This window comes from Manacus vitellinus, unplaced genomic scaffold, assembly GCF_001715985.3.
Source record: "Manacus vitellinus isolate BGI_N305 unplaced genomic scaffold, ASM171598v3 scaffold_8_pilon, whole genome shotgun sequence".
NCBI lineage: Eukaryota > Metazoa > Chordata > Aves > Passeriformes > Pipridae > Manacus > Manacus vitellinus.
Window position 1 is genome coordinate 22,249,968 of NW_021940864.1, and position 14,449 is coordinate 22,264,416.

General features: G+C 37.1%; 1 protein-coding gene across 2 annotated transcripts in view; it reads right to left on the minus strand.

Annotated features, from left to right (window-relative positions):
- PRKD3 (protein kinase D3) overlaps nt 1-14,449 on the minus strand; it is a 41,424-nt gene that overhangs the window by 11,954 nt on the left and 15,021 nt on the right. Inside the window, exons 5-10 of one of the 2 annotated variants that reach the window (XM_018085130.2) lie at nt 12,382-12,571; nt 10,367-10,444; nt 8,206-8,389; nt 6,604-6,727; nt 3,768-3,845; nt 1,858-2,134 (exon numbers count right to left, since the gene is read on the minus strand). In XM_018085130.2, the coding sequence (XP_017940619.1) occupies nt 1,858-2,134; nt 3,768-3,845; nt 6,604-6,727; nt 8,206-8,389; nt 10,367-10,444; nt 12,382-12,571 (931 nt within the window). The remainder of the gene's footprint in view (nt 1-1,857; nt 2,135-3,767; nt 3,846-6,603; nt 6,728-8,205; nt 8,390-10,366; nt 10,445-12,381; nt 12,572-14,449) is intronic. The other variant, XM_018085131.2, reaches the window with a different exon arrangement.

Consider the following 14,449-nt stretch of genomic DNA (forward strand, 5'->3'; position numbering starts at 1 on the left):
CCACAGATGGCTACAGAACGCAAAATATCTGGTAGGTAAAGATTGAGTCACTCCTTTGAAATAAATCCATTTTTCTGGTGTCTGAAATAGGCAAGAGTAAGGGCTGAAAAGTAGTCACTTCTGGAGAAATCAGTAATGCCACAATTCAATATATAACCTATACCAGGTAAACAACTTACTAACTCACTCATTTGAGCTCCAAAACATCCCACAAAGAAACATCCCACTCCAAACATCAGGTACAAAGCTAGAAAAGGTTCCTTCCCATGGGTCAAACTGGAAGAGCATCCTCATTTCTAGCTATTTCCTGGTCAGAATGTGGTATAAAGTGACTGGTTAGTGTCTCGTGGACATTTTGACACTACAAATTCCTTGCTCCAAGTATTTCGAGCACTAGCAATGTCTCCCTCCTCCTTTTGGTATTTTCATTTAAAAGAACATATTTGAGACTCTTGGGACTTTTTTTAACTAAAGTCTAATTTTCCGAAAGGCTCTTGGGATACATTTAATGGTTCACAATGTGTAGTAAGAAGAGGGATGAATGGACATTTTGTGGGCTTCTGAGAGCTTAAAAAACAACTTGACTTGTCTAAGAATATGTAAATGCCACTCCCCAAGTCATAGTAGTTTCTTATAGTTCTACAGTCCTAAACATGCTAAAATACTACTTCTTGGTATCTACCCCTGCAGTTCTATTCCCTACGAATGTCACTGAAATGTTATTATTTATACGTGAAAAAATACTTGTTTTGGAAAAAGCAACTGTCTTTGCAAGTCTCAACAACAGTAAGCCTTAGATTCTAGAAAACAAAGACAGTTTTGGTATGTATATATACATTTGGAGCTAAGAATTCCATAGTAAAAGTGGCATTTTAGGTACATATAAGGCCAGGTATGAGATACCATCTTACAGGTGTGTTTCTTCACTGTAATTAAATACTGATACCAGTACTGGCATTTCATAGTTTACTATTTTAGACCATGGTTGCATTTTCAGAAAGTGCCTTTATCTCAGACTAGCATTTCTTAACTGTTGGCTGATGCAGAGTAGCAGACATCAGAGGCAGAGAAACTAATCTCAGAATCCCAAGCGAAAGAAAATATCAGTGAAAGAAGATTAAAGAATAGCTGAAAGATGAAAGGAAACTAAAAACGAAAGCATAAATCTCAGTACAGAATGTGAACCAATGTCATTGCAAGGAAGAAGGAGATGTTCGAAGAGAAAGAACTCAATACATAGTTTAGTGGAGCCTTGATAATTAATATGATTCTATGCCACAGAAGGAAAGGGAGGGCAGCTGCATAAAAAGAAGAATAGGGTACTTTTTATAGTACACAACTATATAGTACACAACTCAGCACAAGTTCTTTCCATCACTGATGGTATTTATATTGCAACACTAACTCCTTCTCTTCTCCTTAGCTACTGCGGTCTCACACAATTTAAAAAAAATATATGTAGGCAATAACATCAAAAAGCATCCAAATTTAGTTCTTTCAAAGTATATGTATATAATCTGAATCTATTTTGTTAGTTATGTATATTAGAAATATCCAATCTATGCTCCCTTTTTACATTCAGCAACTATGTGTTCTTAATGCTCCTACAATAAAATTCTGCAATATGCATTCACATTGTAAATCGGATTCTTTACTACTTCCTGTCACAACAGATTAAAGGATTTGCCCACCCTCCAAAAACCTGAGTGTCACTCTTTAGAGACTCGGAAAATTACAGACCCAATTCAGCAAAGAATCAACAGACAAAACTTCACTCTAAATAAGCACCTTCCTGAAAGGAACCACTACTTTAACTGCTTCAGCAGATGAATAATAGTGCCTTGTCTGCCTGCTTACTGTGATCTTTTCCTTGTCCTGCAGCAGTGCAAACGCTAGCTTGAGGAGTGACTGGCATCAAAGCCTGACGAATGGCTTTCTCCCAGCCCTGAGCTACATCAAGTCCAACTCCGGAGGCAGCAAGAACTGGACTGTGATGACTGCTGCCATTGTTTTCGCCAACAAAGTACACCATCGTGTCAGTGATGATCTCAAAACAGTACGGGTTGCTGCCCTGCACCACGTTTGAAAAATCTCGAGGCTGAGTCACCTGGAGAATTTCTGAAAGTGGAATCTCCTGAAGAAAGACATTAAAGATTAAAAAATGAAAACACATGTAACATATTAATATACTAACACTCAAAACTTGAAGCATTGCAAAGAAATCAAATCAAATATTAAAAAAAACCAACAAAACAAAACCAAAAAACACCAAGCTTCATAACTAATGACAAACTGTGCATGACCATTGCCCACCCACAGTTTTCTGAATTCCTATATACAAGCCTAGAGAGACTTTCAGGCCCACCAGTTCTCTCTATACAACTATACTATTTTCTACTCAAACTACATTTATATTCATCATGAAACACAACCCCATTACATGTGCAAATGATGTAAATCTATAGAATGACCACTCTCCCCTTGTATTTTATACAGTTTAGCTATAGAAGAGCATGACAGGGGAGAAAAGTGAAAATATGACATTAAAAAGAGGATGTAGTTATACAAGCTAGTCAATAAGCACTGCTTCATGCATCTGAATCATTTTGGGTAAAGATTCTTTCATACAGATATTAACAATTAATATTGACTCCTCCACCCGGTCGGTTTAAGGCCATGGTAAAAAGTAGTACTAAAGAACAGATCTGAAAGAAGAAAGGGTTACAAGTTCACACTAGCTGGAGGAGGACATTCCACATCCATGGGAAGGTGTGCAGGTGCATGCCACTTGCAAGAGTAGTAAACAAGCAAGTGAACACCAGGTTGGCATTACGGGGATAAGAGACAGTAGCTGATTAAGATGAAGAGCAAGTAAATGTAAATGTAAAGGCAAAAACTGGGAATGACTCTAACAGAAAAGACAAACAACCTGAGATCTAAGCAGTTAAAAAAAGGGATGCAAAGGGGCAAGTCAAAGGACTAAAAGCAGTGACATAACGGAGCAACAAGCAAGGAACATATTTTACCAGCTGTGTTTTGAATGCACAGGGCAATACAAGTATCAGAGAGGTCTGAGAAGAGACTGCATTGGTCAAGATAGGGATGACAAGGATCTGGGCAAGTTTAGCTGGGTGTACAGAGAAAAGGCTTGATCTTAGAGATGCTATGAAGGAAGAAGCTGCAAGATTTGGACCCACACCTAGAGGTATAAGACAAGAAAGGGAAAATCCTGTTTATACATTCAAATGCACTTTCTGAATATTCCACCACCAAACACAATACTACATCAACAATACACTAAGCTTCATTTATATAAACTCCAGGCTGCACAGTAAGTTTTCTTCTAAAACTTGTTTGCAACTTTCAGTTGTACAGTTGGGAATAACTTAATTTTGGGAACCTAGAAATAAAATACATAAGCATGCAAATTTTCAGTCACTACTTGGAGAACAAAAAATCCTAGCCTTTATTTGACTGGCAACCAAATTGTGAGGAAAGCTTAATGTGCCAGGTAATTCAGGAGAACAGTACATGCAAAATGTAAGGAGAGACATACTCAAGGGAATTAGAACAGCAGCTGCAAGCACCTTCTCAGAGTTAGTCTTGGTCCTTCTCACTTACAGGCTTTGGCCAACAATTAACCTGGGCACAGTATTGATTAAAAAAGAGATGGGGAAACACAGATAATACTTCTCACAAGTAGATTTCAGACCTATAAAGCACTGAGTACATCAAGTGAAACAGAATTATTACTCATAATTAATTACCTTGTAATATTTTGTTCCAGATTCATTTTGAAATAGTGTGAGGCATTTGCTGTCCAGTCTCCAGTAATGTCTTTTTCTCTACAAAATGCAGAGTACACTTACATAAGGAATAAATCACTGAAGTGGCTTTTGTTATCTCATTATTTAAATTAGAAATGCCTTAAATTACTAAGATAATCAATTAACATTAATCTACAGTTGCATCTTAGACTACAGAAATTAAAAAATAAACTTTGGGAATATAGGGTTTTTTTAATTGAAGAATAAGCTCAAAAATCATTTCAACAAACCAGCTAAAGTATCATTTACCTTACAGTAATAGCAGTGACAACAGTGTTTACCTCGTACAGGAAAAAACAGTTACTATACAGGTTTTACTCTAGGTGCACGTGCTCAAAAAATCTGAATTATTTTAATTTAGTAACAATTGTAACAGACACATTATGAGACTCAAATGGACAAAATACTTCAGGATGTTAAAAAAAAAAAATCAAGACTAAATAGCCATTTGGTGGAAGTCTCCACCAATGAGAAATATCTTCTCCATCAAAAAGTAATCTGAATAAACTGTTGCACATTACTGTCTTGTAATTTAAGTGGAAGAATATTCCTCAAAACAAAGAAGCATTTAGAAAATTAATATGGCTGCATGAATCTAATATACTTTGCTTGCACCATGCTCATATAGTTAGAAACCCATTTTCATTTTTCTGTGACAAAAATCCAAGACCCTTAACTCTGACCCAGGATGACAAAGTTTGAAATATTATTATATTATATAGCTGTGACATATTAAAAGCAGAGCATTTTTGTCATATTTAAGTAGAGCTTAAATCACTTCAGTCATGGGGAAGCTAAAACTACCTATAGGAGTTAGACAAAGAAAGCTCGGTTGTGAATGGAATTCACAACTAATTAACTAAATTAACTAAAAGGAATTCCCACACAGCACTGAATGGAAAATGGATGAAACCACAAGATTAAACCTGTCCTTTGGACATACATACTCTTTATTAAATCATGAATCAGGAAAGACTTTCGAGGAGGGCAATTAAGGAACAGATTGGTAACTTACTCAGGGATTCAAAATCTACTCCATACCCTATTCTGAGAAAGGATGGGCTCAGGGTCAGGAAAAGAATAGAGATGATGATACAGAAACTCCACATTATAAAGAGTGAATATCTTGTTATCCAGGGACCACAAAACGCATATAGACACTGCTGTTAAAATGAACCTGTTCGGAACTGATAGAAAGCCCAAGTTGTCTCAGGAATAGGAAACAGCCTGACATTGCTGAGAATGGAGCAGTCAAGGGAAATAGCCGATGTTGTAATGCCTAGTACGGAAGTCTCCTCCCATTAGGAAGCTCTATGAGATCTTGTTTGGCTGAAGGTACGTTGCTTGGGGTCAGAACACTCCACCTTATTTGTATGGTCTTTTTCAGTAGATGTCATCAAGGTAGCAGCCAGACTGACAGATGAGGAAAATCAAACTAAGCTAAGATGTATCATCTGATCACTATTCTATGAGGAGGTTCAAAAAAAGTCCACGGAAAAACGTAGTGGTTGTACTGAAAGTTTAAATCAGAGCTGAATACCAGGTCTGCCCTGAACAGTTCTGCTAGAACTACTCACCTTTGTCTGCTACCTGGCCTTAGTTCTTCCATAGCTAGCTGATGATAATTGTGACTGTTATGTAGCCTTGACTTTAATCTCCTCTGAAATATGTTAGATACTTATTTTGGATTGTGATAAATACACCTAGGTATTAGGAAACTGTACCTAGAAATGCTTTGTAAGGCAGTTTCTGACAGATCACTTACAGCAGTCAGGTTAGTTGATGATCACAAGAAGTGAAAATATTACAGTAACTTGAGAATTATTACCCCTAAGCTTGATTTCAGCAGTGCCTAAATAACTTTGCTTCTCTAAATTCCCTAAGTCCCCTTCAATCAGACGCCACAGTGAAAAGAATGCAAATGTATTTACGCTGCCTTTCATGAACAGTCTCAATATGACATAATTCTCCATGAGATCTGGGAACTTCTTCATCTTTTTCATTCATCTACCAACAGACAAGAGGATTCCCTATCTCTCATCAGATAACACTAAGGAACCCTGTTACTCTTCCTTGTCTTCCTCCTCAACACACAAAACCAAGGAGCTTGCCTAAGAAGGCTTAATTAAGAGATCATTATTGGTAGCATGGGCAACAAACAACATAGTCTTTTTGGAGGATGCATCCATGACCAAGGACATATAGTCAAGCCACAACTCTTTATTCCACTGACATTGAGCGGAATAGTGAGTTTGTTCAGGGGGAGAGGTTGGTATTTAATAATGCTTACTTAAAGGTAAATTGCTAGAGGAATGAAGGGTTCCCATATCTACACATAAATATTTATAAACATCTAGATCATTAGAATAATATTGTCAACCACTTCAGTACTCATCATTTTGTAATGATTTCCATATTTTCTTGTAATAAAATTTTAAAAAGATACAAATATTTATTTCAACTGCTAAAGAGAAAAAAGACATAAGCAAATTATTCCAAATTATCATTTTAGGAAAGCTGAAATACTACACATGCAATTCATTTGAGACAATTTAGAGATGCTTTTCCTTCCTAAAGAGAAGGAAAACTACTGTTCAATCACCACATGAAGAATTTTGAATTAACTACAGTTTCTCCCATGCACCACATTTCTTTATAATTAATATCATAGCTAAGGTCTTTAAAATGATACTGTAAATCAGAAAATTTAATTTAGAAATAAAATGCACTGGTTTAGAGAATTAACTTAATGTACAAAGAAACTAAAGTAACTGACCAGGTTGTCTCTACTAGTATAGTGAACCATCCATCCTTCTTTCACCATGGTACTGCTCTTCCTCTTTGTGTGTTTGATTGACTGTACAACTCGCATGAGAGGAATATTATTGCTTGTTGAAGGACTAAAAAAAAGAAGATACAACAATTTAATATGTAACAAGTTAAAATACAACAATACTGCAATTATACCAGTACTACACATTTAGTCCATAATTTTCAGGAACAGGCACCTTTTCTTCCCATACAAATTTAGTTGATGGATGAAATTGAAAATGTATTGATTAGCTCCCACTAGCTCTCCTAGGGCAAGTATTGCAGTACTTAAATTACTCTGAGAAACACAGAAGAACCACACTAGAGTGAGGACACCTACAGAAATCATCCTCTCTCAAAACAATTTGCTGAGACAGGTTGTCTTAATACAGCATAAAAATATAATTAACATCAGCATAATTATTATTTTCTCTTGTTTATGTAAGTTGACTATGCTGGTTCTTAATATGGTCACTATGAAGCTCCCTATCTAAGCATACTTTCAATTTATGAAAACATAAAAGGGTGTGTTAATTCAAATCACAACTGCACTAGAAAATTCCGTCAACACTCAAGAATATTAAGTGTCCTGCAGACAAGGATTTGACAATCTCTAATATTCAGAGTCATTAGTTAAAATGTACAGGTCTGAACGGCACTGAAGATGAAGTCAACCACCAAGCTGCCTGTCTACCAGACCTCCTACATGTGGCACTAACAAACATCTGTAAATACGCAAAATCACCAGGTAGATTCAAACTCAAAAATGTAAAGATGCTTTAATGTGGCATATAGTTACACTATAGAATTGGCTACGGGATGCTGTACATGCCAAAATCCCTGAATTGCTTCAAATCTGATCAGAAATAAATGGAAAAATCCTACTTAGAGGTAAATGCTACTTCCAACTCAAGAAGACCTTGAGCTATAAATCACTGAAAGTTGTGAAGATATCACTATATGCTCTTCCTCACAAAGTTGCTATTAAGCCCTGAGCTGCAATGACCTTTAGCTTGACCCAATATAACTGCTCTTATGTCATTAAGAATTACTAAGAAAAATAGGAGGACATTATTCAGAATAATACAGCAAGTAAAGAGACCAAACTTGATTTAGGGAACTATGTAAGTTATTGGACAAAAAAACTTCAGAAAAATCACATTCAAGATAAATAAAACAAACTTTTGCCTAAAATGCTTACAGACTATGATGCAAATATTAAAATATCTCAACTAATTCCTTTTAAGTCCACACATATAACAGTAACTAAATTAGGCTAAAGTCACAAAGACCTTAATCATGTATTAACCTTGTTAAGCCATAAATTTTACCATGCTTTGAACAGTTATAGCACAACACTTTTTGCAATTGGAAGCTACTATATTCTTTTAATTTATTTATGTTTCAGATTTTCTTGAGACAGGAGAACTTTAAAAAGTATTTTCAAGTAAAAAAAACAAAAACAAAACCCACACAAATGAAAAAAACACTTTCAGCAGTAAAACTGGGCTAATCAGAAACATTTAACTTACAATATTGAAAAAAGTACATCCACCTTATGACTTACCTGATTGTTTTGACAGCTTCCTCATCTTTGTCAGCATCAAGGTCAGATGGATCCATAAAGAAGATTTTGTCCTCTGGAGGAGAGGGCTCTTCAGCATCATCTAGAACTCGACTACCATCACTGTTCATTTCACTGCTATCGACTTCCATTGGCATATCCAAGTCCTGGCCTGGGCTAGCAGGTTCTGGAAACAACACATGATTCAGATATTAGTTCAAACACACATTTTAAAAAAGTACTAAAATCCCCCTCAAAACTCACAGAATTTTTTTTTCTTCAATCTACATTTATGCAAATAAATATAAAAGTACAATCACAAAATATAAAATCTTCACATTTTTGCTGAAGGATGCAGAATACGCTAATGAACGTTATCAATCTGGTTTTACTAAATGCCAAGAGAGATCCAACTAAAACAAGAACCATATTGAAAGAAACAGTGAATAGCTTAAAGTCTAAACCTAAATCTCATTATGTAATTCTGTTTCACAAGTAATGAGGACAAAGTAACCTTTCGATGGCTAGAGATGACCCAGAGAATTATTCCTGTGCAAATGAAATTCTCCATCAACAGAAACCCAACTCTGCTGTTGTTGCCCTTGTAGCCCATAATAACAAAAGAGAGAATAGGGAGGGCTGTGGTATTGCAGGAAAAAAGAAAAGCATAACACATCTTATTCGCATCTGATTTTCTGCTGGCAGAAGTTCAGTGTTTCCAAAAGGTGTACAACTTGCACTGCAGAAAACTAAGAATTAAGATACAAAAATACCTTAATCTGTAGCTTTTTTGGGGTTGTGGGGGGTATTTTTGTTTGGTTGGTTTGGAGTTTTTCGTTTGGGTTTTTTTTAATCTGATGCAAACTCAATTTAAGAGCAGGAGAAAGAACAAGAACTAAAAGACTCCTTACATCCACAGAAGAATTATATGAAACCGTAGTTCCCAAACTATGTGCCCCAGCCCCTTAGCATCACAAGAGTGGTAAAAGCAGGCTGTAGCAACATCATGTTGCACATTACTGCTCATGGCCACCAACCTCAAGATCCAGGCATGAGCCTTGGAGCTGGAGAAGGCAGGTATGAATGGATGGGATACATTTTGCAATGGCTAACAGAGCTGCTGCCCAGGCCTCTGAATCAAGTTGTACAGTTTGGTGTGAACTGCTATATGTCACCAATTTTATTCCACTCAAAAATATGGGTGACAAGGATCAAGGCAACACAATCACAGAATGGCTGAAGCTGGAAGAGACCTCTGAAGGTCATCTGATCCCACAGACTCCCTGAGTTCATTTCTCCAGCCTGTTGAAGTCCCTCTGGATGGCTGCACAACCCTCTGGCATATCACCAGCAAACCTGCTGAGGGTACACTCTGCCCCATCATCGAGATCATTAATTGAGATGTTGAACAGGATTGAATCCAGTACTGGCCCCTGGGTACACCACTAGTTCCCAGCCTACCACTAGACTGCATGCCACTGATAACCACTCTATAGGTCCACCCATTCAACCAGTTTTTAATGTACCTCCCTGTCTGCTCATCCATTTCATATTTTATCAACTTAACACTGATCTAAAACTTAAAAGAATAAGACACTAAAAATTCTTCCACAAACTGTTTCCTACATTCCTCTTTCAATTCTGTAAGGTCTGCTCAGAAAATAGTCCTACTTCATTGAAGTTTCCAAAATTTAGAGTGGGTTTCTTTGTTTTGGTTTGCCTTGGGTTGCTTTTTTTCTTTCTCCTTCATCCCCTAAACTGCTGGGCTAACTCTGGCCACTAAAAATCATGGATATGAGAAAGTCATAAAAAATGGTACTTGTCTTCCAATACTTTCATTTTAAAATATATATTTCATGGTGAACAATGAGCACAACAGTTGTTTAAATTTTGTACATTGGGATGACTTCTTGATTTTTCATTTCCCTTGAGCAAACTCAAGCAAAGCATACTAAACTTGCGAAGACTGGATAAGTAAAATTTAAGTCACGAAAGTGTAAGTTTTACAGTGAAACTTCTTCATTTTCAGTGAACACAGGTGAAAAAACTGAGAAGATAAAATTAAAAAATGTAAAATATCCAAAGATGACAGGACCAAATGCTAATGCACCTTGTTCAGCCTAAAAAGATCTGTCAGTATATGAAAGCATGTTTCTCATCTTACCGCCATTGAAAATCACCTCTCCAAGACAGTCTCGAGGTACTTTAGATGCACAGCGTTTGTGACAGTTGAATCTGCAATCTAAAACAAAAGATAAATAAGCCCATGATATCAGAACCTCACTCCTACTCAGACACTAACATTCTATCATTCACTACTTCCAAACGCAAGCTTCAGTTCAGATTCATACATTTGCATGTAACTAAAGACAGCACCAATGAGGTCACCTCCAGGAGGAAATTAACAATCTTGTCCTGATGTCACATGTTGATTTGTCCCACCACTATTTATTATGTCAGCACTTCCCCTTCCAGTACAAAATAATTTTCTACTTCTCTAGCTTTCTCTGTAGCTATTTTTTCCATCATGATGTAATTTTTCCCATTCTCTCATTTGATCCACATCCTTTTTTCCATTGCTATATGATTTAAATGTCTCATCTCTAACATTTTTCCCCACCTGCCAACTAAGACTTGCAGACATCAGAGGCTCTAAAATCACACACCTATATCACAGAGCAAATGTCTTCTGCAGTAAATACCAAAGTCCAGTTCCCCTACCATTCAGGTTACAGATTTGGCTGACTACTGAAGCTCCATTTCTGTCTGCTGACACAGGGCAGACAGAAAAACATTATGACCAGATTTGGCCTGACATGGAGATAGAATCTAACCTGGATGTGTGCCATTTCTGTACCCGAGGTATCAGATGTAGCCCCCTGAACAACATTAGTGGTATTAACAGGAATTTCCTTTATTAGCACCATCCCTGTAATTTTCAACTCTATCATCACCATGAATTTCAAAAATCCCTATTGCCCCCACAAGTGTTTTAATACTGATAATTTAGCCTCTTTTTGCTATCTAAAACAAGCTCAATGTGTTTTCCTTTTAAGCCCAGACAAGAGAAAAGTCATTATCTCTCCATGTTTTGTAGCAAGGAAGCCCAATTCTAAAGCAGAATGCTATTTTTACCCAGTATCACTCATTTCCCTGAAGCTGATGTGGTAGCCCCACTTGTTCAGCTGGATATAGTCACAGCAATCGTATATGGTCTGCAGCATCTGTATGTTAAAACTGCAAAGCATCTTTTTCGGGCTTTATTATTTATATATTACATCTATTCAAGAAAGACACACACTGACTGAAAAAAAAATCAAAAACAGTTCAGGATGCAGACTTCAAACAGACTACAAAGACTGCAAATTAAGAACAACAGAAACGAAAGATAAAACTACTTCCTTACTTACATGAGACAGCAGTATTTTTAGTCAAAAAATGTTACCACAGCTGTAAGTTTAAATTTTTTTTCTCTCCTCTGATAAAGCAAACTGAAAATGTACTAAATGACCTCTCTCAAAATGCTGACCTTTGGTATTCACATTTGACAAACTCACAAGAGAAATGCAAAGTCCTTTCCATATTCATGTTTATGATTCATCACTAGACTTTTGTTTACTGCAACAAAGCTGATAGATCTGCACTATCGAGCCATAAAGAGCCAGGAGATCATCACAGTGTCATAGTTATGCCCAAGGAACTGCATGGAAGAGTCTGAGAACTGAAGGCATGCATGTGCTACATAAAAACTATGCAGCTGATGAAGTCTAAGCTGGTTCAGGATGGGCACCTACCAGTATAAAATATTTCCTAAAGATAGTAACCAGTATCCTGTACTAGAATAATAGAATGAAAATTCACAAATTCTTTAGTGATGAGTCTAGAAGACAGATGCTGAACAAAAGGAAGCACTTCTTGTTTTTATTAATTCATAATTATCCTTCTAGAATTAAGGTGTTCTCAATCCATGTATGATTAAATCTTATTTTTCAGAAAAATGTACAATGCACAGTCTATTAAAATGAAAATGACAGTTGCTGTAATCTTCTCAAAATTACACAATTTTTCAAAAATTACACTGCCCTATTTTGCAGTATGCAAACCACCTAAGCTGAAATTAGTTTTAAATACAAGACCTTTATTGAAATTTATCACTGCAGAAGAAAACGAAATTGTTACCTTTACACTGCATGCCTTGGCGAAAAAGGCCCTTAAGCAGCCGTTTGCAGTACTGGCATATGGTGGGACGAGTGTAGGAGTGAACAGCAAAGGTGTGTGGAACCTTCACTCTGCAAAGCACCATCTTTTCCATCCAGATGGGGCGGCCACTCCAAGAGGGAATTCTTTTACTCGGTTCTGGGCAGCAGCGCTGGAATAAAGAAGGTGTACATAATGCGTACCAAAAAACAGTTTTACTGCCATGACTGCTTTGAAAAGTCATAACTGTCAGGCTAAGTCTGTGGTGACTGTGAGGAGGCAAACAATGTACCCATTTTTAACCATGTTTGAAAGGAGGATTCTGGGAACTACGAACCTCTCAGCCTCACCTCTGTGCTTGGGAATATCATGGAGCAGATTCTACTAGAAGCTATGCTAAGGCACATGGAAGACAGGAAGGTGACTTGAGACAGCAAGCATGGCTTCATCAGGGGCAAGTCCTGCCTGACCAAACTACTGGCTTTCTACAATGGAGTGACTACAGCAGTAGACAAGGAAAGGGCTACAGATGTAATTTATCTGGACCTCTGTAAAGCCTTTGACACAACCACATCCATCCTTCACTCTAAATTGGAAAGATGGATTCAATGGGCAGACTTTTAGGTGGATAAGGAATTGGTTGGACAGTCACATTCAGAGGGTAGTAGTCAATGGCTCAGTGTCCTGATAGACATCAGTGACAAGTGGTGTCCCTCAGGGGCTCATACTGGGACCCATACTATTTAAATGCTTTCATCATTGCCACAGAGAGTGGGATTGAGTCCACCCTCATCAAGTTTGAGGATGTTACCAAGTTGAGTGGTGCAGCTGACACATGAGAGGGACAGGATGCCATACAGAGGGACCTGGACAAGCTCAAGAAGTGGGCCTTATGGGAAGCTCATGCAGTTCAACAAGGCCAAGTACAAGGTGCTGCACCCGGGTCAGGGCAACCCCCAGTATCAATACAGGCTGGGGGATGAACAGCTCGAGAGCAGCTCTGCTGAGAGGGACTTGGAGTTGCTGGTGGATGAAAAAAAAAGTCAGTGGGATTGTAAGGGAGGTGTTGACTCAAAGTGACCAGATAAGAAAGCAACCTGGCCAAGAAGCTTTAAGAGGACATTTTGGTATTGTAAAACAAAACCAAGAAAACACCAGATGGAAAAGCCTTATAAAGAACAGGAAAGTAGGTATGAACCTTTATTTCCACAGAAGATAAAATGGTAAATATTTGCTCATTACTTTTTTTTATTTCTTAAGCAACCTGTCAAGGTTCACAGGCAGCACATACAGACCCCCATACAGAGGATAAACCGGAAAACACTAGAGGTAGGCAAACCAAATTCCACTCACTACCTCAAGCTATCAGTTCTTAAAACCAAAGTATGGCATGCCTGTTAGGCAAGAGTATTTAGAAAATTTAAAAATTATTTTGAAAATTAATCCCCTAAAAAAATCTTTGAAATTAAGTTAAAAGAAAAACTTTAGCAGTTAAAACAGAAAAGGTGTTGAGTATAACAAAAAAGAGGTATCGAAGAGGTACTAAACATGCACATAGAAACAAAAGTTAAATTCTGTGATAAATGGTTACAATTCTATATTCACTGAATAAATCTTACCAGTATTTACAAACATCAGAATATTTTTTCATGACTAGGCTTTTATAGCCTCTAGCTAAAATAAATATGTTCTTGAACTAGGCTATACACTTTGTATTTTAAACTATGATTAAACTAAGAATGGTTACACTGTAAAGTAATGGATAAGTAGAAAAGACTAAGGCACAATCAAACAAATGGATCTAATCACTGCCTGTCCTGTCTTATGATCCCAATATAGTTGCAGTATAATTGATAACCTCTCAGCAATCATCATAACCATCATAAAAAGGAACTCCTATGGATGACTGTTTTTACTGTAAGCCCTTGATCCCCTACACCCTTCTTGATAGGGCTTGGGGTTTTTTAGATTAACTCTGTGAAAAGCTTAACAGCATACCAGGAACACTCTCTCCTCCCCAGCATAAAAGCCTACAATTTGTATCCCTTTA